We start from the raw sequence: 25,328 nt of genomic DNA on the forward strand, positions 1-25,328 counted from the left end.
TTCCATTTCCAAAATATTGTCCTCAAGTACATCGCCCTTGTATAAACCCTCTATATACTCCTTCCACCTTTCTGCCTTCCCTTCTTTGCTTGGAACTGGGTTGCCATCTGAGCTCTTGATATTCATACAAGTGGTTCTCTTCTCTCCAAAGGTCTCTTTAATTTTCCTGTAGGTAGTATCTATCTTACCCCTAGTGAGACAAGCCTCTACATCCTTACATTTGTCCTCTAGCCATCCCTGCTTAGCCATTTTGCACTTCCTCTCAATCTCATTTTTGAGACGTTTGTATTCCTTTTTGCCTGCTTCATTTACTGCATTTTTATATTTTCTCCTTTCATCAATTAAATTCAATATTTCTTCTGTTACCCAAGGATTTCTAGCAGCCCTCGTCTTTTTACCTACTTGATCGTCTGCTGCCTTCACTACTTCATCCCTCAGAGCTACCCATTCTTCTTCTACTGTATTTCTTTCCCCCATTCCTGTCAATTGTTCCCTTATGCTCTCCCTGAAACTCTCTACAACCTCTGGTTCTTTCAGTTTATCCAGGTCCCATCTCCTTAAATTCCTGCCTTTTTGCAGTTTTTTCAGTTTCAATCTACAGTTCATAACCAATAGATTGTGGTCAGAATCCACATCTGCCCCTGGAAATGTCTTACAATTTAAAACCTGGTTCCTAAATCTCTGACTTACCATCATGTAATCTATCTGATACCTTTTAGTGTCTCCAGGATTCTTCCAGGTATACAACCTTCTTTCATGATTCTTGAACCAGGTGTTAGCTATGATTAAGTTATGCTCTGTGCAAAATTCTACAAGGCGGCTTCCTCTTCCATTTCTTCCCCCCAATCCATATTCACCTACTATGTTTCCCTCTCTCCCTTTTCCTACTGACGAATTCCAGTCACCCATGACTATTAAATTTTCGTCTCCCTTCACTACCTGAATAATTTCTTTTATCTCGTCATACATTTCATCAATTTCTTTATCATCTGCAGAGCTAGTTGGCATATAAACTTGTACTACTGTAGTAGGCATGGGCTTTGTGTCTATCTTGGCCACAATAATGCGTTCACTATGCTGTTTGTAGTAGCTAACCCGCACTCCTATTTTTTTATTCATTATTAAACCTACTCCTGCATTACCCCTATTTGATTTTGTATTTATAACCCTGTAATCACCTGACCAAAAGTCTTGTTCCTCCTGCCACCGAACTTCACTAATTCCTACTATATCTAACTTTAACCTATCCATTTCCCTTTTTAAATTTTCTAACCTACCTGCCCGATTAAGGGATCTGACATTCCACGCTCCGATCCGTAGAATGCCAGTTTTCTTTCTCCTGATAACGACGTCCTCTTGAGTAGTCCTCGCCCGGAGATCCGAATGGGGGACTATTTTACCTCCGGAATATTTTACCCAAGAGGACGCCATCATCATTTAATCATACAGTAAAGCTGCATGTCCTCGGGAAAAATTACGGCTGTAGTTTCCCCTTGCTTTCAGCCGTTCGCAGTACCAGCACAGCAAGCCCGTTTTGGTTAATGTTACAAGGCCAGATCCGTCAATCATCCAGACTGTTGCCCCTGCAACTACTGAAAAGGCTGCTGCCCCTCTTCAGGAACCACATGTTTGTCTGGCCTCTCAACAGATACCCCTCCGTTGTGGTTGCACCTACGGTACGGCCATCTGTATCGCTGAGGCACGCAAGCCTCCCCACCAACAGCAAGGTCCGTGGTTCATGGGGGGAGGTCTTTTGCAATATCTTTTAGATATTGGTAATGATTACCAATATCTAAAGGCTAATCATGCAAGATGATACCACTGAAACTAAGTAAGTTTTGTCTGGCTTGAGAAAAGAAAGATCAAAAACGCATGCTTTTAACATCACCATTCCATAAGATTGACTTATACGTCATTCTGAAACTTACTTTTTGTGCCTTTGAAGTCAACATTCAGATTAACCAAACGAAATTTCTTTTGAATGAAACCCACACGTAGATGATCCTTGTCACTTCTATTCTAGTTGTACAGCACTGCTGTTTCTTTGTCTGACGAGATAATTTTAGTTCAAGATGTTTCTTTTTAAATAACTGATAATAAAATGTGGCACAATCACTTGAAATTTCTTCTGGAGAACATATTTTAATGAGAAACATTTTTTGTTTCAAAGTTTGGAGGAGCTGCCCTTTCTTTTTGATGTCTCCCGACTTTTCCGTCTTCCGTCACTAAGGAAGAAACTAACTATTCTGGAAGCTGGAACAGGTGTTTGCATGTGTCTGTTGACAGTACTTTCAGTATTGTCTCCTGAAAATAAGTAGAGACTAGTGAAAGGTTCTAGTAATATTCTTCTACTACAAATCACTTTTGAGTATAATATTTTTCCCCTATTGGATTATAAAGTTTGTGCTCACTGTTCATAATTTGTTTGTTTCGTGGGAAGGATTAAGTAAATCACAAAGTGAGAAGTAATTAATTAGTAGTTCACAAGCTAGTGAAGACAAAATAATAATCTAGTGAACACAGATTGCCATTTATGAGGTAGAAAGCTTTAATATACAGCTATTTCCTGAGAACATGAAACTGTAAGTGAAGCACCACTGGTTTCTGTACTTGAAGAAATTGAAAAAAGTTGCAGCCTAGTAAGTAGTTTAGATTTTACATTGATAACAAATCTAATACAAAATGTGAATTATTTACAGGTGTAACATTCAAAGTATTTCTCATAAATATGAACGCCCACAGTACTGAAGATGTTGAAGGCCCCTTCACAGTGCGAGGCAATCTTTACCACACTGTAGGAGAATTCAAAGCCACAGCTGCTAAGGTCTTAAATCTAAATGCCCAAAAGATGTACATCTTGCAAGAGAAGAGTAATAGCCACCCACAGTACTTGTGCAGTGATGATGCTACGTTACAATCCGAAGGCCTTCATAATACCAATAAGGTAAAACATCACAGATATATATATATATTTTTTAAGGAAGTGTAAATCCATATCTAGAGACTCTATACATAAAGTGTCATTTCTTTGTACAGATTTTTGTTGCTGTATCGTCTGGGGATGATGCAGAAAAACCTCACTTTTCTTCAAGATTGTTTGAGATAATTAAGGAAATTTTGGACACATTTGAATATGTGATAACACTGAATGTTGTGGTACCAGAAATAGATAAAGGTAAGTGGATGTAAAATGTATGTAGGCAGTTCAGTCAGGGAAACACAGTCAACTAAACACAAGATTGTGGTTATATACATCACCATATGCATTTTATTTTATTTATGTAAAAAATAGTCAGTGGTATGTTTTTCTTTTCTGATTTCCACTTAAATCTTGGAAGTGTTGTCCGCTTGTATGTTTCCGAGGTATTCCTCTGCAAGTCATTGATTTTTTAAGTTTAATTTTATATTGATTTGCAGCACAGCAAGATTTCTTGGTGTGAAATTCAACAAAATATAGCACCAGTAGCTTTTGTGTTTACCTGGAAACACAAATAATAGTTGTGCTTTGGTTACTACATTTATTTTAACATATCTGAAAAAAGTGGCAGCATATGATTAATTACTTATCTTGACAGGAAAGTAGTGACTTGCTGTTATGGTGTTACAGGACAAAGCACAATAGAATGAATGTGTTAAGGGGGTTTTAATAAAGGAGGATATTAGTAGAACTTCTGGTAGGATTTTTTGCAGTAGTTGATTTTGATCTGAAAACATGTTCAGTACTGGGGAAGAATAATCTTTCTCAAAATGTGTGTCCATTTCTTTATTGTTGTTAAAATTGTTTAGGCAAATGCTTTTGTTAAAATGTCCTTGCAGATTTTTTGTTTTGATTTTCCTCATGTTGTTCTGCAGCAGAGAGGAAGTTTTTGTAAACTGAAGGAATTGTTTGAACCCCGACAGTGCTTTACTACACTTGATCCTGTTAGATGTGGTATGCATTGCCTTTGTTAGGCCACATGTCTAAAATTGCGTGGTTTTCCTGTTTGTAATCCCGGTCGGTCAGCACAGGGGAACATTCTTCTATGGACTTTATGTTCCCCCCATTTTTACTCATTTGACACAGAACGTATGTTCCATTAAAGCATTGGGGCTGAGAATGACGTCTGAAGGTTAAGTGATTTTTATTTTTACATCAGATGATGGAACTTTTAAGTTTTCCAAAAACAGTCATGTATGCAGCAAAAGGTTTCTTCGTTTTACAAAATTAAAAACCATAGTTGATTCTCCTGTCACTGCAACAGTTCAGTTTCATCTACTTAGTCTCCCGTTAGACCAGTTGTTAATATAGTGTTTATGACATAGAAATAATGATCTTTCCCTTTTTTCATGGTTATTTTGCTTTTGTACTCGTGTAGTTATTTTGCTTAACACACTACTGCCAGCAGGGTAGCCAATAATGGTACTGTAGATGCTACTGAACTACCATAACTGCTAGCTTCAGGCGAGAGTCATGTTGTAATTGAGGTAGAAGATTATGAGTTGCTACAACTTATTAGCCTTTTTGTTTAATGTTTGGTTAATGGTGCAAAAGAAGTTTTGTTTCAAAGATTTCTTCATTTTTGTTAAACTAATTAATGTGTATAAACGAGATGATTACTAATACTGGTGTATACTCATTCACAAGAGCAGGCCCATTATTGCAGGTGGGTCTTGTTTGTCTGTAGCTGGCCTCTGGCAACCTGATTTTTGGTGTCAGTTTTTCTCTTTTATGTTATATGTCTATACAAGACATTTTCTGGCTGTGGCAGTGGTTTTGAGCATTTTTGTGTATATTGATTCCTTTACTTTGCTTTTATCTTTACTATATATCCCGAGCATTTTCCATTCCTTGTAAGTAGATCGTCTGTGGAGGCTAGTTTACTATCTGTCTTTGTCCTTATTGTAAACTAACTGGTATAGTAAGGTTCCTGAGAATGTAATTTAGTTATTTCACTGTAGTTCTATAGATTGATGATGGTATCAACCCTACACTCATACTAATTGAAATAGCAGTCTATCAAATGAAATGACTTCAACACGTAACCAAAAAGTTCATTTATACCATCAAAAGGAGTGAAGTTGACTGCTGGGATGAAATTAACTTAATATTTCAAAACTCATTTTGTGCCAATAACTACACATCGGGGATTAAAATCCTTTTATTTTAGTTGCTGTATTATAATTATCATCTGAAAGTTGTTAATTTGTGGCACTGGCTAAATGCACGGTATTCCAAACCTCTACCGGAAACTAATCATTTCTCAGAAGTCTGGTTTCCTCATTTTTTGTTGTTGAGCTAAATCATTTATTCGTGTGTCTGGCATAAAACAACTCTTGTGTCCAGGTGTTATGCACGTCATGCAGTGACCCTTCGTGACGATAACCAGAGCAATAACAACAGTTAATCTATTGTACTTACCTAATTGTACATATGTAAATAAAACTCAGCAAATTCTTGGTGGAATTGGAGTGAAATTGTCTCTCTCTTCTGGGAGTGGCTCTCTCAAGAACAAACATTCGTGGATGCACATAAGAATGATGGCAACACTAATGTGACACAGTGGATGCAGCAATAGCTGTATGCAACAGTCTAGTGGTGTAGTGAGGAAGACATTGCTAGTGTTTGCATGTTAACTTATGAATTTGTCCCACAGAATGCAGTTGTATTTGTTGCATCATACAGGTCACAGATGAAATGAAGCAGCTAAAACTCAGATCACCAATAGTCAGATCTGATACAGCATCATTGTTCACCGAGGTATCGCTGAATGTGCCCATGGACCTAACCATTGCTATCTTCACAAGCAATGTGAGCAGTCTCTCTGTCTCAATTTTGGGCCACAAGAAAAAAAACTACAGACAGAAATATTCAAAGAATTGTTAGCTGTGGTGTTGGCAGTCGTCATATCATCCATATGATAACATGCATATTTTGACCGAAGATGACAATTATATATTTAGAGAGGCAAGCATATTTCTTGAGTCCATTCCACTCTTTAACGGGGAGGAAGAAAGCCTAAAAATAAAGTGTCTGTGGCTGCCAACATTTTAAACTGAATGAGCCAAAAACATAAATAGCAAAGATTTACAATTTGCCTGTGCTGCAGCAGATTCTCTATGGCTACAGATTCAGGCTGCTAAAAGAAGTTAATGGTAGCAATGTCCAGCAAACTTTCATAACACTGGGCCACAACAACTGTGAAACATTTAGTAATAAAAAATACTCAGTAAAAAAATTATAGATTTTCCTGGAGATAATGGTGACTACTTAATCTTTGAATGGGATGATTTAGGTTCCCACCTCATTCTTTGTTAATTCAAGTAGTTTAATTTCTCATTCTTCACCTGAAAAGGCAGATTGTGGAAGTTTATGTACTCAAGGAAAATATACTGTCAGATCAAAGGCATTATAAGTAAATAGGCAATGCATACAGCAAAGGTTGTAGTCAATGTGAGAACTTGTTAGATGATTAGATCATGCTTCTTCTTCTTCCCGAAATGTTTTTGCTTGTGGGAATTAAATAATAGGAGTTGGTGTGGAGTAACCAATAATGATTGTGTAGGTAACTCATTACTCATGCGTAAGAATGTGAAGAGGAGATTGCATGCCTTATTAATGAAATTAGAGATTTGTTTTATAAATATAGATGTGATCAAGATAAATAAGAGAAAAGCAGCAAGACATATTAAGTATTCTCTCTTCCTTACAGCATTGCTGTTGATGGTAAATACATTTGTTCAGTCATTGGTTAACTCCTGGAACACACAACCAGCTTCACCACTGCTTTCAGTTGTTCTCTAGCCTATTTCACAATTAACATGTTAGATCAACTGTTAATTTCATACTGTTCATAAAAGTGTGGCTTTGTGCAAAGGAAAAAGTGAAAGTAACTTGTATGTCAGCTGTCATGCAACTTTTTAAAAAAAACTATTTATGTTGGCACAAAGTATACTGAACAAACAAATATGAGTAAACACAATGTTTTCTGACTACACAGTGTCACATAACACACTTTACATTAGAATTGAAAGTCCAAGATGGAATAACAATAATATGAAAAGGATATCCTTTTTATATTATTGTTATGCTGTACAATAAAATAGCCATGGCCTTGTTCTAGATTGTTCTTGCCAGCACCAAGCAGAATTTTACTGACAATTTTGTATACAGCATATGCTTTGTGCCCTCCAGCTACATTCTCTGCTTTTCTGATCCTTGTCAATGTCATGTCCACCACCAGAAAAGGTTGGCTGACTCACAACAGTGTAATGGTGCTCGAACTGTGGTCTGGACGATATATTCAACAGGAATATTTTATCATTGTTTTCACCTACTGTTCATACAATTATCTTAATTTTTTATGTGGTTGTTATAGTCTTCAGTTGGTGTATGTTCTGTTTTACCGTGCTCCAAACTGAATTCCTCTTCGCTTTCAGCTACCACTGACAGTCAGCAAACCAAATTGCGCTGGCTTTTTGTTCGTGACAATCAACTCCGAAATCAAGATGGTCACTTGCTTCCCTCACTGCCTTTTCCATTGTATGAATTAAATATCAGTGATGACAGTGAGCAATGCTGCCTTAACAACATTTATTATTTAACCTCACCATACCATCAGTGCAGATTATCCCAGTCTGCGTAGCTTAAAGAGAATGGATTACCCTTCCGTGTGTGTATTTGCTACCTCATTGCCTAAGAATGGAAGAAAAAGTATTCTCTTCCACAAATCTATGAATCCAGTGTAATGTTTTTTAGTTTTTTGCAGATCTCCTTTCTGTTACTAACTGCAGTGTTAAAATTGCTTTTCAAGAGCTTTTGTGCTTCCTACAGTCAGACTGGAACTCCCCTAATCTACTTTCAACTATCCTTCCATTCACTGATAATGTATTCCTTTGAGTGTTTTTGATGCATGTGATGCATGAATTATTGAGAGATAATTTTCATATATGTCTGCTGTTGCCTTATAAATAAGTGGAGTAATTATATATTTTTTTCATATTCAGGCGGAGCTTTCCCAGTTCAAAAATTTCAGTTGTGGGCTTGTGTAGTTTTTGCCTTGCCCTTTGGCTTGGAACTCATAAGAGTTTTGCTGGTGTTCCATCAATACCTGGGTGTTTGTTCCTTCAGAGATTGTGTAATACTTTTTGAAATTAAGAAAAGAATATACAGTGGAACCTTAATTAATAAGCACTCCCATAACATGCAATTTGCATAACGAGGAAAAAAAATGACGTGCTTAACAAGCAGTGTTCTGCATAATGAGTGACGACGATTTCGTGTGATGTAATCGGCTGTTCATGTGCGGTGGGGGAAACGTTCAGTAGTATGAACACCTTTCATTGTCAGCAGCTGTATATGAACAGTGTCTTTAGGACGTACTGCAGTCTGGGTTTAACGTTCTTTCAACTGCCATCTTAGTGCAGCTTTGGATCACACATTTTTCTAAACTTGTGTTCTCACAGTGTTTTTTTGTGTGCAGATTTTAATAACCTTTGTAGAAATGTCCCCGCAGGTAAAGCCATGAGAAGATGACCATAAGAGAAGTAAAATGATTTTAGAAATGAAACATAAAATCATTGAAAAATGCGAATGTGATATGAGCATTGCTGATTTAGCACACACATATATTTAGTCTACATCAACTAATTGCACTATCCCCAAGAACAAGGACAAGATTAAGGAGAGAGATGCTACAAATGGAGTGACAAGAATAAACAAGGGTTTTGTATTCTGGATAATGTCAAAAGGTTGCTCCTTATATGGATAAATGAAAAGCTATTAAACGAGAACATCATTTGTGAGAAGGCAAGAATGATTTTCTCTGAACTCGTTAAGAAAATGCCAGCATCATCAGTGGCCAAAGAAGTGTTTAAAGGAAGCCATGGGTGGTTCAAGAAGTTTAAGAGAAGAACCAGCATACACAGCATTGTGAGGCATGGAGGAGGAGTGAGCTCCGACTCAAGGGTGGCAGAGTAGTTCATCAGCAACTTCAAGATGCTCATAAATTCTGAGGGTTGTCTGCCGCAACAGGCTTTTAATTGTGACGAGATGGGTCTATTCTGGAAAAAGATGCTGAAGCATACCTTTATAACAGCAAAGGAGAATGCGTTGCCGTGTTGCAAGCCAATGAAAGGCCGTCTCACACTGCTATTCTGTGCCAATGCAAGCAGCGATTTGAAAATTTGTTTACCTTTCAGAAACTCCATGGTTCTTCAAGAAGTGTAAAGTCCAGAAGAGCAGGTTAAATGCGATGTGGAGGTCCAACAACAAGGCTTGGGTGACATAAGATCTTTTGTGATTGGATCAATGAAGTGTTCGGTCCTTAGGTGAAAAAATATTTGCTTGAGTTGAATCTGCCACTCCATGTCTTGCTTGTTATGGACAATGCTCCTGCCCCTCCTCCAGGCCTACAAGACCACCTCCTTGAAGAATTCCAATTAATCAAGATCCAGTTTCTGTCTCCCAGCACCACTCCGTTACTACAGCCTGTGGACCAACAGATTATTTCTAACTTTAAGAAGCTCTAGACTAAAGCATTCTTCAAGCATTGCTTTGAGTTGACTGAAGCTGCTAATCTCATCCTCAGGGAGTTTTGGAAATATCACTTTAACATTGTTGCCTGCATCAAGATGATCAAAAGGGCATGCGAAGGGGTTACCAAGAGAACTCTGACCTGCTTGGAAGGTGGTTTGCCTGGAGTGTGTTGTCAAATGTGACTCTGAAGCATTTGAGTCAGTAGCTGTGGAGTCTGTCGTCAACAAGATTGTGTCTTTAGCGAAGAATATTGGACTAGAATTGGATAACAATGAATCAATGAGGTTATGGAAGATCACACCCAAGAGATGACCACCAAAGAGCTTATGGAGTTGCAGTGTGCTTCGCAGCAGTAAGTTATGGAGAGGACTTCAGAATAGTAGTAGGAGGAGGCGGCTGTAACAGCAAAGCAGTAATCTTCTGACACAGTAAGAGAAATGCTGAAAGCATGGGAATCGGTTGCATCGTACATTGAAAATCATCATCCCAATAAAACAGTTGCTACACATGCTATAAATTTGACGATGACGCTGTGTTGCACTTTCGCAAGTTTTGAAGTGTTGCCAGAAACAAATGATTATAGATAGCTTCCTAGTCAAAAAGAATTAGTTACATATTGTGGATAATGAAGTACATAATACTGTTTGTACAATTTTCTTTGAAAAAATGGCATGAATAAGATAAAACTTTCACTTCATAGAATGCATTTACATTAATTTATATGGAATAAGTGAAACAATTTAACGAGTGTTTGGCACTAAGAGTAAAATTCTGGAATGGATTGTGCTCACTATGCGAGGTTCCACTGTATAAGGGGAGGAATATGTAAATAGTACTTCTATTCAGGCTGTGTAAAGGCATAAAGTAGTGTAGTGTGTGGTGAGCATTGTGGTGGGTAGTAGCATCTTCAGGTGAATAGTTAGATCAACAGAGCATAAATGAAAAAGTATACCGTAAAAGAGAACAGCAACATGTAAAGATGAAAATAAGTGGAAGACTAATGCTACACAACCATTACTCCTCTTAAAAAAGAAATCAACAAAGCTTACAGAATGGTTGAACATGCAGACACATTGATATGAATGTTCTTGTTTGTAAACTTGTACAGTCATAGTCATTTTGGTAAACAGCTGCTGCTGTGTGAATAAAATGTTATTGAGATTAGTATGTTTTGAAAGATATAATTAGTCATTCTAGATGTAAGGTGGTCATATACCAACAGTGTATGTGAAATACCTCAGGGGAAAGAATCAGACCTACTATAAACTTGAGGGTTCTTCTGTGCAGTCTAAAATAGTAAATAATTTATCTGTGGAATGCAGTGGTTGAGGTACTAGATGCGTGTTTGGCAAGTGTGGGGTTCAGATCTGTCATCCCATCCTAAGTTAGATGTTTGATGATTACCTTTTATCATGGAAGACAGATGATGGATAGTCCCTGTGATCCATTGACAGCTGATTTCCTTCTTTCGACTACAGTATCATCTCCAATGACATTAGGGAAGATGACAGTGTGGAAGCTGCATTCAACCATCCTAATTTAAATTTTAACCAGGATGTAATAATGAAAGTTGCTACTCACCACTTTCAGGCAACAAGGTCTTTGGCAAAAATGAAAACACACACACACACACACACACACACACACACACACACACACACACACAAAATTGCAGTCACTGGCAGCTGAAGCCACACTGTGTGCTACCAGAAACTGCAGTCGCGTGCGTGCGTGCGTGCGTGCGTGCGTGCGTGCGTGTGTGTGTGTGTGTGTGTGTGTGTGTGAGAGAGAGAGAGAGAGAGAGAGAGAGAGATATCGATCTATTTTTGACAAAGACCTTGTTGGTCGAAAGCTTATCTTCTGACAGTCTTTTTGTTGTGTGTATCTGCAACTCAGCATCTTGGCTATATTGCGAGTAGCAACTTTCCTTTTCATAATATTCTTACATTCCATCCTGGATTTTCCATTGTCTGATTTAGCTTTTCCAGGATTTCCCTGAATTGCTCTGGGCGAATGCTGGGATAGTCTCTTCGTAAGGACACAGCTGATTTCCTTTTCTATCCTTGAATCGCCAGAGCCTGTGCCCTATTTTTAGTGACATCGCTTTTGATGAGATGTTAAACACTAGTCTTTCTTTCATTTTTTCTTCCTTCGTTCCTTCCTTCGTTCCTTCCTTCCAACGGCATCAGCGCACTAAGATCTACCCTTTATTACTTAAAATTCAAGTAATTGACTTGACTGTTACTGCTGTAAAGGATTAAATGTTCAGGAATCCAGTCTCATTGAAAATAAAAATAGGTTAGAGGAAATTTTAATTTGGCTTTTGAAGCTGTTTGTGTTGGCATGAATCATCTTTAAATAATAAGGCTTCAGCATTGTTTGTGAACACTCAGGTTGATGTGTGCTTGCCACATCCACTAATCACCAGTAATATTTAAAAACCTTTCATATTGATAATCTGACTGGCTGTTGGACATAATGGTTAATAATTTGGTACTTAATTTGCCCTTTGAAACTGTGCATGAAAGCGGTTTTATATCTCTGCAGACATTTTCATCACTTAAATATCAACATGCATTGCTAGTGGTTGTATGTCATCATAGTTATATATTTTGTATGAAATATTAACACAACATATCCCAAGCATCCCCTTCAGACGGTATTTGAACTCAGCGATATCGTTTAGACGACTTGACTTAGTTCTTGCATCATTATAAGTATACAGAATTAGGTGGAGTGATATCTGTCTGAATATTTTTATTTGCTTAATCTGAACTCCCATTCTTCTGAACAGTGAGAGAGAATATTTTAATAGTGCATTGCATTGATTTGTTCTGCTGTGATCAAGAGAGAGCAATTATTTTACAGATTCTCTCTCCCTTTCTTCCCAGAATCTCTTAGTTCTTATTTGACATTCTTCTCCCTCTCTCCCTTTCAGGCAGTCTTGGCAAATACAAATTGGTTATCCTGGAATCCTTTAAGTTATTGACCTTAGTTTAGAAGATGTCTTTGTTTCAAATTCTCTTCAGACTGATCCCAATTTTGTCTGTCTCTTTCTTTTTACTTTCTCAACACATCATGTGGCCTCTTTTTTATCTTTGAAGTTACTATTAGTGATATTTTATTTCTAAACTTTCCTGCACGTCTTCTACATAATCTGTACAATACGTAGTTAAGTCATATTTTTATAACATTTTTTCAGAGGTTTTAAGGAAATTGGCAATACCACCATTGAATTTAGACATGAATCACAATGACAGCAACAGTACACATGAAGAAAATAAAGGAAGTGATGACTGTGTATCAGGATTAACAGTGTTGCCAAGTTTACCACCTGGAGGAATACAGTCCGCAGCTCTGCTAGCAGGAACGGCAGAAGCAGCTATCCGACCACCGTTGGTGCAGGCACAGCCTCCTATTGTACCGTTGCCAGCTGCACGGGACAATTCCCCACAGCCACCATTGGACCCAGAGGATGAAGGAATTGGTTCCACAGGACACAGTGATCAGAGTGCCAGTGAGGATAGCAGTCTTACCGACAGTGACAGGTTTGATTCATAATTGAATCTATAATATATGTTTTCAATATAAGTGTCATTTTAGATTATTACTAGTTGATGTAGAGAATGCAGAAGTAGTAGTTACATACATTAGTTGTAACTGTAACGTGGAACATCATATTTTGTTTTAAATTTTCTGTATTGTGTTGGGCTGTTTGTACTAAAGTTAAATTATCATTAAGGGGCAGTCTCATCACAACTGTAGTTAACTTGTGGTATGTCTTCCTTCACTGCTCTGGTTTAAGTTCTGTAACTCTTCTGCCAAATCCTATACACATAACTGATTTTCGTACCTGTCATTAATGCAGTGGTGATCACACTGGAAATTGCCAAATTGAATGTTTTCCGCAGAAGAAATTTTAATCATCTTTATTTGGCTAGTATATAGATGTTTGTCACCAGTCAGTCGGTCAGTCAGTTGATAATGAATGTGTAATATGGTAAGGATTTGCACCATATCATTCTGTTGAACGAGGGTGTTAAGTTCAGTGACCACCTCATTGCTGTTCGAAAGTGTCTTCTATATGCTGACACAGGGTTTATCTTCTGCCATCTTTTCATTCTGTGCTTGTCTACCACAAAACAAATGCAGCACTACACTTTTCATACAATCATCACATATCTTATTTACGCAATTATTGATAGGTTTTTTCTCAAAATTCATTTGAGAAATACAGCGTCATCTTACATTTACAAATTAAATGATAATTGCTTCTGAGTTAATGATGATTTTAACATTATGTAATGGATTTATATAGAGGTTGTCTTGTATTTACAGATGAAGCTTTGGCAGTTGTAGACACAAGCAGATTCATTTTGAAAAAATTGGAATGGGTGTAGGGCAAATAATGACAGCTTAGCTGAGAAGTAGGATGAGTATGGGAAGGGGAGTGGTGGGTAGGCAGAAAATTTCATTGTTTCCAACACTGGGAATCTATAATGTGTATCTTGCACCTTAGCTCTTCATGAACATCTGCGATGTTTAAACAGAAGTTAGCTTGAATCCTTTTGTAGCCAGAACTGAATAGACATAAAAATTAGACAAATACTCAGCAATAGTACACATTTCTGCAGGTGATGGTAAAGGTCTAGATATGAGCCAGTGGTGTATCCTGCAGCTATGTTGTCAGTGCTCAACGTGAGGTATGATGGGAATGTAATGTGGATGTGTCAACTGCTGGTTCTATGCAGCCAATAAGAGAGCAGCAGGTACATGATATATTCGGAAGCAAGAGATGGAGTATTGACCCATTCTTACATCCGACTGGATACTCTCAACTGATTCGTTGTCAACATATGAGCATTAGAAACACACTGCTATGACTTTCTGTGACCCTGATTTAGACTCCAACCCAGGAGGCAAAGTAATACTAACAAAAATGTGTTCACACAGAACACTTTAAATGCTGGACAACAAATGAAATATGAGCTTCAACAATGGCACTAAAGCTCCCACTGTTCTGGAGCACTCAGGCTTTTCAAGGTTAGCTACATTGTTAATCTGAAACTGTGTGATTTCTGCTGGTTATCTATAGGGAGCCAAGAGGACAAGGTATTGTTACTTGACTGGCTTAGGTTGTCAGTACTGTGAGAACTAAAAATTGTTGCACTTGATAGTTCCAATCGTGATTCTGTTGAGAAACATGGATCTAAGAGTCCACAGTCCGTAATAACTGGTTCACGCAGACAATACAATGCTGATTTTAAAATGGTGATTCAAGGAGCAGGGGCTGCAAACAGCTGTGCAGCACGAAGATAATTTTTTGTTGAAAGCGAGTGTTCATAGGTATCATCAGCTGAAGAATAATTAAAGAATGTGACTTTAACATGTCAACTTCAGGGGACCAAAGCAGGGAACATTTCACAACATGGAGCAGCAGGTAATTCAGTACATGCAAGAGAAACACAGTGAAGGCTTCTTGTTTACTTCAGTTATCTGAGTAAGGCACTGGAGATATAGAAGAATTTTCCAAGCCCAGACCTCATGAAATTCGAAGTAAGTACTGGCGGATGCTTGAGAATGAAGAGGGCGAGGCCTACGTTATGTCATAAAACTACTCTCTCTCTCTCTCTCTCTCTCTCTCTCTCTGTCTGTGTGTGTGTGTGTGTGTGTGTGTGTGTGTGTGTGTGTGTGTGTGTGACTTCCTATGGTGTATGATGAAAAACTAATCAAAGGAAATGGAACAACTGTTTGCTTGTTTGCTAAGCCATTTGGGCACTGCCAATGAGACACCTATTTATTTTGATATGTTGTCAAAGGTTACTGTCAATGTGAAAGTGCCCCAATAAAAAGCTTGGCAGTGAAAAAGCCAGTGTAACAGTAATGATGGGTGCATTAGCAGATGGATAGGTGTTCTCCCTTGTGCGATTCTTCACAGGAAAAAGATACCGAAAGAAAAACTGCTTGCAGGACTTAACTTTGGGTACCAAGAAAAGGGATGGCTGATGAATTACATGATGCTAGACTGACTGAAGGTTGTGTGGAACAGAGTATGAGTCTCTTTGCTTCATGAAAGAAAAATGTTGATGTGGGAGTATTTCTGGATGAGGTGTCCCCTGAAAGTTAGAGATCTGATGGCAAAGAGCAATACAGACCTAATGATGTTGGGTTGGTGCACAAGGTCATAGCTGTTTTCCATAAGTTTAATAAATGCAACAGTCTACAATCTTTGGGGTAACTTTAATTCCGTGACTGTAGAAATCACGAGGTTTTGAGACGAAGAACTTGTCGAGCCGTGTTGAAGGTACACCTTCATCCAGAAAGGAAGTTCCTTGAAGGTTGTTCGATAGTGTGTTGAAAAGATGAAAATCCGGGGTGCAAGGTCAGGTGAATAAGGTTGGTGTGAAATGACCTCACAACCCAACTACTCTACAGTGTTTTTTGTCAGTTCGGCAGAATGCAGATAGGTGTTATCATGGACTAGCACCACTTCAAATAGTTTCCTTGCTCATCGTTTGGATTGATTTGTCTATAAGAATAAATACCAGCAGTGATGGTTACACCTTGGGGAAGCAGTTGTAGTGTAGCACACCATTGCTGCCCCTCCAGATGCGTAACATTATATTTTATGGATGCGTGCAGGTCTTTGTTCAGGGATTTGCTGCTTTGTTTGGGCTCAGCTGTTCCTTTCTTTTCCAAAAGTTAGTGTAAGGAATCATATCTTGTCACCAGTAATGATACAGGGTAGGAATGGTGTTGTTGTTCACAAGCCAATTGGTGATGAGCAAGCAGAGATGCACATATGGCCAGCCACTGATTTTTGTGATTTTGCCTTGGAGCATGCGGTAACCATACACCCAATTATTTGAACCGCTCTCATCGCAAGCAAATGTTACATGATGGGGGAATGATAAGTCTTACCACATTTGGCAGTTCTTGAGTACACTGATTTGGATCATTAAGGAGTAATGTGTTAAACAATCTTCATTAAGCCCCGAAGCTCTTCCTGAACTCGGAATGTCACTGATGTCAAAATGGTCCTGGTGCTTATGTTGTCTGCCTACATGGCTGTCACTCCTCAATGAAACTCATGGAGAATAATATGTGAGAAGTGTTTAGGTTCATCCACTTCGCACTCCATTTTTTAGTGTCTACAGCTCCATTCACTATCTCCAAATGACAATACATAAACTCAAAGAGCAACAGTGACCTATAAGTAAAAAATTACAGTTGATAAATAAACCCATAGCAACCAGATACCAACATGCATAATAGAAATGCTAAGAACTTTACGTGCCAGTATAACAGATCCTGGTAGTGACATCACAGCCTCAAGTAATGTATATTGTTGTGATAGATGGAAGAGGCCTGGAGATACTGGAAGGTTTCAGATAGATTATATAATGGCAAGGAACCAGGTTTTAAATTGTAAGACATTTCCAGGGACAGATGTGGACTCAATTGATTACGAACTGTAGATTAAAACTGAAGAAACTGCAAAAAGGTGGGAAATTAAGGAGATGGGACCTGGATAAACTGAAAGATCCAGAGGTTGTAGATCCTTTTAGGGAGAGCATTAGGGAACAATTGACAAGAATGAGGGAAAGAGATACAGTAGATAGAGGATAGGTAGCTTTGAGAGATGAAACAGTGAAGGCAGCAGAGTATCAAATAGGTAAACAGATGAGGGCTAGTAGAAATCTTTGGGTAACAGGAGAAATATTGAATTTAATTGATGAAAGGAGAAAATATAAAAATGCAGTAAATGAAGCATGCAAAAAGGAATGAGATCGACAGGAAGTGCAAAATGGCTAAGCAGGGATGGCTAGACAACAAATGTAAGGATGTAGAGGCATATATCACTTGGGTAAGATAGATACTGCCTACAGGAAAATTAAAGAAACCTTTGGAGAAATGAGAACCATTTGTATGAATATCAAGAGCTCAGATGGAAACCCAGTTCTAAGCAAAGAAGGGAAAGCAGAAAGGTGGAAAAAGTATGCAAGATATATGAGACAGGTGAAATACCCTCGGACTTCATGAAGAATTCCAATCCCAAAGAAAGCAGGTGTTGACAGATGTGAAAATCACCAAACTATCAGTTTAATAAGCCACGGCTGCTAAATACTAACATGAATTCTTTACAGACGAATGGAAAAACTGGTAGAAGCCGACCTCGGGGAAGATCAGTTTGGATTCCTTAGAAATGGTTGAACACATGAGGCAATACTGACCCTATGACTTATTTTAGAAAACAGATTAAGGAAAGGCAAACCTACATTTCTAGCATATGTAGACTTTGAGAAAGCTTTTGACAATGTTGACTGGAATACTCTCTTTCAAATTCTGAAGGTGGCAGGTGTGAAATACAGGGAGCGAAAGGCTGTTTACAGTTTGTGCAGAAACCAGATGTCAGTTATAAGAGTCGAGGGGCATGAAAGGGAAGCAGTGGTTGGGAAGGAAGTGAGACAGGGTTGTAGCCCATCCCCGATGTTATTCAAGCTGTATATTGAGCAAGCAGGAAAGAAAACAAAAGAAAAATTGGGAGTAGGAATTAAAATCCATGGAGAAGCAATAAAAACTTTGAGGTTTGTCGATAACATTGTAATTCTGTCAGAGACAGCAAAGGACCTGGAAGAGCAGTTGAATGGAATGGACAGTGTCTTGAAACGAGGATATAAGACGAACATCAACAAAAGCAAAACGAGGATAATGGAATGTAGTTGAATTAAATTGGGCGATGCTAAGTGAATTAGATTAGGAAATGAGACACTTACAGTAGTAGATGAGTTTTGCTATTTGGGGAGCAAAATAACTGATGATGGTCAAAGTAGAGAGGATATAAAATGTAGACTGGCAATGGCAAGGAAAGTGTTTCTGAAGAAAAGAAATTTGTTAATATGTCAGGAAGTTGTTTCTGAAAGTATTTGTGTGGAGTGTAGCCATGTATGTAAGGGAAACATGGATGATAAATAGTTTACTCAAGAAGAGAATAGAAGCTTTCAAAATGAGGAGGTATTGAATAGAATTGGGGAGAAGAGAAATTTGTGGCACAACTTGACTAAAAGAAGGGATCAGCTGGTAGGACATGTTTTGAGGCATCAAGGGATCACCAATTTAATATTGGAAGGCAGCGTGTAGGGTAAAAATCATAGAGAGAGACCAAGAGATGAATACACTAAGCAGATGCAGTGGATGTAGGTTGCAGTAGGTACTTGCACTAGATAGAGTATCATGGAGAGCTGCATAAAACCAGTCTCTGGACTGAAGACTACAACAGATGTTTTAAGGCCCATCTGTGATAGCTTTACAGTAAGCAGCTTCTTCAAGGAGTCTGCAGGAAGAAGTTAAAGAAACCCTCGATATCCATGCTCGGCAAGTGGTTCCTTTTTGGCTGGGACAAAATCTCAAGTGAATCCATTACAAATGTATTTATTGCTGCATATGCAGTGCTGTTGTAGGCCTTATATTACCAACATACAGACAAGAAATAAATGACATAACATTAGAATAAGTGCAATGTTAACTTTTTTGCCCTATACTTTTTTGATGAAAAAGTTTGTAATTTTTTGAGAGAGGAAAAGGGGGGTGGGGTGTCTGTTTTGATTTGAGTATATTTGGTGCTTCCAAATACTACACATGCTTGTTTGACACTTTCTTGACATCTTTGAAGAATACACTGACAAGTATTCTGCCAAATCTGGATCTCCAGAATAGCCCCTTTATCTCTTTGTGGCAGAGTGCGCCTCTCTCTCTCTCTCTCTCTCTCTCTCTCTCTCTCTCTCTGGCTCCCCCATCCCCCCCTCCCCAACCCCCAGAAAGCATGTAGAGAGTTTCCTCCCCTTTTGTGAAGGAGCATAGGCATTTTTTTTTTTTTCAGACTAAGTTGTTAATGCCTGTTTACAGCTATGTTGTAGTGCTATGCTGGGCACTGAACAGCTTAGATTTGTCTGTCACTTTATTCCTTTGACAAGAGTTACTTTATTATTGTATTCACCCAGGTATGAGATGACCCTGAATATAACAAACCCATCCTCTCTCCTCAGTTTCTAAGAGACTCGTTCACGAAAAGAAATATTCTGACTAATGAAATTACAGACTGTTTTTGTGCCAAAAAGTTAACATTATACCAATTTCAAACTTTTGCCATTTATTGATTTTGTACATTTTGATAATACTACAGTATAACCTCGCTTTTATGTTCCCGCAGTTAACATTTTCCCGCTGTTTATTACATTTTTTATCGGTCCCGTCAGATTTTCTATGCTCACAATGTTAATTTGCGCCTGATTCTGTGCCAACACATTTATAATTTTCCTGCAATTTACGCATTACGAAAAAATGTTTGTGGAGAAAAAAATGACACTGGCATGATGTTGGTCACATCTTCCGCTGCTGCCAAGCTACACTTGGTGTGGTGGCTGATAGGAGTAACAAGGTTAGTTCAAACGAGATATCCTGACCAATCACAACCTTCTCCAAACTGCCTCTACTGCGCAAACACAGTTTCGTGATTGTTGTGATCATTGTGACAGCTTTGTCGAACCATATTTAGCGTGTTTTGGTGTATGGCCACTTGGAGCACTAGTTGATACCGTCGTTCACTTTGCGTTGTTCAAATGTTTTTAGTTTAAACACAGCACTGTATTTTATTCGTGCTGAGCAAAACGTTTTTCGAGAATTTATTCTTTGTGTCAAGTACAGTATTTACGTATGTATTTTTTGTAATGTTACACAAACAAACTGTGTGTGTGTGTGTGTGTGTGTGTGTTTGTGTTTGTTTGGAAGGGGGGGGGGGGGGGGAAGAGGGGGGTGTTGGGTGTTTTCCTACATTACTGATAAAGTGCAGTACATGATAATCTCATAAATAAGACTACATTGCAAGAGACACTGAATAATACACATTCAAACACCATACAAAAGATTTATTTACATATTTTCACTTGACAATGAGAGAAAATTCTCGAAACGCGTTGTGCTAAGCATGAAAAATTGCATAACTAGTGCAATATTTCATTATTTAAGTAATGACTGACAGTTACAGACCTTCAAAAATGTTGATTATGACATGTGGAATTGAGCCAAGACATTCCTGCTTCTCAGACAGTAATCAGTTCGTTACATCGGCAGTTTTTATTGGATAATAAACCTTCATTAGTTAATAAACAAGTCCCTGACAAGTCTTTTGATGTGTATTATGTACATATATCGTACATAAAGTGCAAGGAGGTATCCTATACTTTTACAGTTTAAAACATTATTTCCCACATTTTACATTTTCCCCACATTTTACACCTTCTTCTTCTTTTTTTTTTTTTAGTACCTTGAAAAAGCATAAAAGTGGGGTGTGACTCGGAGAAGTAAAACAAATTAAAAGAAAAGTTTTACATTATTTTGGACTGTTTGCTTATTAACCCTCTTGTCTGTAGTATCACTATTTTTAATTGTCGCTGTCACAATGTGAAATTTGTATCTTCATTGTCACAATTATTTGGCTATTTCTTGTGAGTATGTTGCTATTTCTGGGGTTGTCATTACCCTTTGACCTGGGAACACAGCTTTCATATCCCCCCCCCCCAAATACATATCAGATTTCACTTCTATATTGATGTGAGAATGTCACAATACCTGTTGCTTCCAAACGTATCACCTGCCCACTGCTCTCTCACTGGGTATGTGGAACCAGCCAGCACACTCCCATTTCATTCCCATCATCACAGCGAGTGTCAACTGTATTGCAAGAAGGAACACACATGAACGCCACTGGCCCCTGTGTTGACTTCTACCGTCTACTGCAGAAATGAAGACTATTGTTGAGTATTTGTCCTGTTTTAAAGTCAGTTCAATTCAGACTACAAATAGATTCAGGCAAACTGCAGTTTAAACATGGTAGATATTCATAAAAAACCAAAGTACATGGTATAAAGTCCCATGGTTGGCAACATAAAACTTGTTCTCCCTCACTGCTCCTCTCCCTGCCATTCCAGCTCTCAGCCAAGCAGATGTCACTGTTCCCCTGTTGGCCCTTCTGCAGTGTAGCTAGAGCAACTGTGAAAAACAAGATGGCAATATCTGCTAGTGTGCAGCTCATCTGTAACACCACCAACTAATACATAAATAACAAGTCGCTGTTATGATTCTGTCCCATTCTTGAACTTTCGCTCATCCTGCAATATAGTGATGTCTGTTGGTACCATCTTCATGACAGGTCTTGCCGCTGTGATTTATTCTCGTAATACCAGTTTCGGTAAGTTTAATGTGCTTAATTTCCTTTGTTAGACATTCCATTCTGAATTAATTTTGTTTCTTGTTTCAACTGAATATCACAATCATGTTCCAAAGCTCATCACATTTTTACCCTGTATTTTAATACATGAACATTCCACTTAGTAAATCGTTACAGTCTCTCATAACCAGATAAAATACCAGTCTGGGTTCTGAATCAACTAATGGTTTTTGAAGGACACCATTTCAATTTTTGAATGTTATCTTTACGTAAAAACCGGCATTAAAGTTTGTATGTGGAATCCGTAGGTTATAGATGTAAGGGAACTGTCGTTGCAAACCTGTTTGAATAAAACTAAAGTTAGTAAGATGATATGATATGATATAATGCTATTTCCTCCTCTTTATGATAAAATTGTCAAATTTTAATGAGAGTACCAAACTGTTGTAGAGGCTAGTTCAGTTTCTCATGTATCTCTTTGCACTAGAACTGTGAGTGTCAGTGCCACGTGATTGATCGGGCAGCTTTGATACTTTATCAAGCTCTTCACCTTATTAGGAAATCTTGAGCCTGTTGGAACATGAATGGCGTTTGCTGACCCCCATCCTTCCGAATTCTTCAAAATAAATCTGCATGTGATCTCATTAGCCAAAGTTTCATCCCTAAATGTAAGACGATCACTATAGATGTGAGACTACCCCTATATACGCTACTAAAAATGTTGACCTCAGCAGCAATAGTTTAATCTGTGAATACAAAACAATCCTTTATTTTTCAAATGATGAATTTGGAGAAAATTTTCACCTCACAATTGGATAAATACAGTAGCTACATATCTGCTATAACATACAACTTCATTTTTTTACCAGTGAATGCTGGAATGAAATTAATTTATACAGGGGAGCCTTACAGAGTAAAAGCTGTGGAAGACAAGAGTTTTGAATACATCCAGCAAATAATCAGTACATTGGGTTGAAACTGCTCATTTGAGATGAAGAATTTGGTACAGGAGGGGAAGTCGTGGCATGCCACATCAGACCAATCTGACGACTGAGACGTTTATATTTGAGTCCTATGATAACACTTCGGTGACTTGCATGCCCCTAATCTGCCTCAGTAATCCTACCAGGAAAGTGGGCCTACAGTTTAAAGTGGAATTCAAATCATAAATCACTGCTGGTGTATCTTAATATCAGTGAGAGAGGAAGGCTAGGTTAAAGGCAGACTGAAATGTCCAACCAGAATTCAATCCCAGGACACTTCAGTTTTCAGGCATGCAGTTTACCACTAAACTATGCGGCCCGACTCCATATGTGTGAGTGAAAAGTTCTGGAGTTTGACATCTGAAAGTTCTGCGGCACTTACATGTAGTCTGTAAAACTAAAATTTCTTCTCTGTACTCAACTGTGAAAGATGTGCTGGTATCTTTTTTCTCATAGTGTTTTGAGAAGTGTCTCCTTTTCTCAAATGGTGGACAGGTAGTTAATCTAGGTGTTGAAATCTCTTTCCGTTAGCTTGTGGTTGAAGTACTGAGCATTGGCATCTCTATAATGAGAATCTGATAAATTGCTCAAAGACATATATTTGCGTTAATTTTATAGAGAATTTATTGTGCGAATGCACCCCACATCATGTTTAGAATATAAATCTCATAATTGTTTTATGATATTACAACAGGTTGTGTTCTTTATCTTGAAATCTGTGCCAGTGTCTGTGGGTAGAATCTTCATTGCGTAGAGTAGAGCGAGATGGGGGTATTTAGTCTGCTATTTACAGTGAATAAAAATATATCGCGAATATAACTGTTACAATAAGCATTGAGTATTGTGTAAAAGATCTAGTTGGTGGACAGCAGACAGAGTTAGGTATTTTCATATTACAGAAATTACATACACCCAGACAGCTTCCAGACTTCTTATGGTTGAAGAACCGTTAACTGTAACATATGTTATTATGTTACAATATGTAATCAATGCAGTACAGACCTTCAGTGTGGTAGATAAGGGATGCGTCATTTGGCATGGTTGTATGTATGTCATTTCCTTTGTTCTATTGATTGTTTGTTAGTAAAAGGAAATATTCTTTACTTTCACAGAACGTTAGTTGGTGATGTTCCTGATGAATGCCTGGCACATAATATTTCTACGCCGAGTAATGGGTCTGACCAGCAGAATGTATCATCTCCAGAAGAGGGAAACACGAGTAATTACAACTCTTATACGAAGGTTTGAAACTATTATATTATTTCTAACAAATAAATTTCTGTTCTGTAATTTGAATGCATGAGGAAATGAAGAAAAATTGTCACAGCCAATCCTCGGAAATATAATATCTTACCATAATTTTACTATAAACTATATTTCCCATTCAGAATAATGCACCCTATGTATTTTATTGAACGTTTTTGATATATTTTGTGTACTTTAATTTTTATGTTGTTTTTTCTTCTACTGTACACTACTTTCCTTTGTCTGGCACACACATTACTCCCAGTGTACATTATTTTTGTATTCTTGTGTAGCTCATAGCCTGTTGCGAGCCATTGTAGTTAATGGTGTTACAGGTGTTTTGCATGTCAGATGTCTTAAACTGTAACAGTTGTGTGTGCGAGGCTGTTCGGAACACCTGTGTAGCATAGTAACATGCTTGTTGTGGAGGAGGAAAGTGATAAAAGGAATAGATAAAAATTGGAAGTGGTATATAAAGTATTCCTGTTGGATAGTACCTAGGTGTCTGCTGAGCTTAATGTACATGTTTGCTGCATTATTTTTGATATAGGTACGACATAATACGTAATCCCGACATGTCGTAGAAGGTACACCAAGAAATGCAGACAGACAATTATGATATTTACACATTTTGAGAAAGTTTTTGACACTGTTGACAGGGATATTATCTTTGAAATGCTGATGTAAGGAGGTTTAACAAAAAGGGAGAGAGAGATTACCAACAACGTATAGAGGAACTGCAGTTGTTTGAGTTGAATGTCATTGAAGGAAAGCAGTATTTGAGAAAGAAGTGAGACAGGCTTCTATTCTAGTCTCAGTTCTATTCAGTCAGTATATGGGCAAGCAATAAAAACACTCAAGGAGAAATTTAGAAAGGGATTTTAAGTACAGTGGGAAGAGATAAAAAGTTTGAGGTTTGCCAGTGACATCGTGGTTCTGATAGATGGCAAAGGATTTGGAAGAGCAACAAAACTGAATGAATGGATAGTGTCTCAAAGACAGGTTATAAGGTAAAAAGCAACAAAATTAAAACAAGGTTAATGGAACAAAGTGTAATTAAATCAGGGGATGGTGAGAAGATTATATTCGAAAATGACACTATAAGTGATAGATGAGTTTTGCAATGTAGGCAGCAAAATTGCTGGCGTTTAAGAAGTAGAGAGGGTATGAAACACAGGCTGGCAATAACAAGAAGAGTATTTCTAAAACAGAGAATGTTAACATTGACTATGAAATTGTTACAAAATTTTTCCTGAAGGTATTTGTTTAGAACAGGTGTGTTCACACTTGTTAGTACCTCAGTCCACAAACACCTCAGAGTGACTAAGAAAGGGCCACAGAAGGAAATAATAATTCAGGA

The 25,328-nt window shown here is 37.9% G+C and overlaps 1 protein-coding gene across 1 annotated transcript in view; it reads left to right on the forward strand.

Annotated features, from left to right (window-relative positions):
* LOC126481967 (ubiquitin carboxyl-terminal hydrolase 47) overlaps positions 1 to 25,328 on the forward strand; it is a 154,857-nt gene that overhangs the window by 81,189 nt on the left and 48,340 nt on the right. The window contains exons 12-15 of the mRNA XM_050105931.1: positions 2,700 to 2,944; positions 3,037 to 3,175; positions 12,717 to 13,062; positions 23,836 to 23,965. Coding sequence (XP_049961888.1) covers positions 2,700 to 2,944; positions 3,037 to 3,175; positions 12,717 to 13,062; positions 23,836 to 23,965 — 860 coding nt within the window. The remainder of the gene's footprint in view (positions 1 to 2,699; positions 2,945 to 3,036; positions 3,176 to 12,716; positions 13,063 to 23,835; positions 23,966 to 25,328) is intronic.

Source organism: Schistocerca serialis, chromosome 5 (genome assembly GCF_023864345.2).
Source record: "Schistocerca serialis cubense isolate TAMUIC-IGC-003099 chromosome 5, iqSchSeri2.2, whole genome shotgun sequence".
Lineage (NCBI taxonomy): Eukaryota > Metazoa > Arthropoda > Insecta > Orthoptera > Acrididae > Schistocerca > Schistocerca serialis.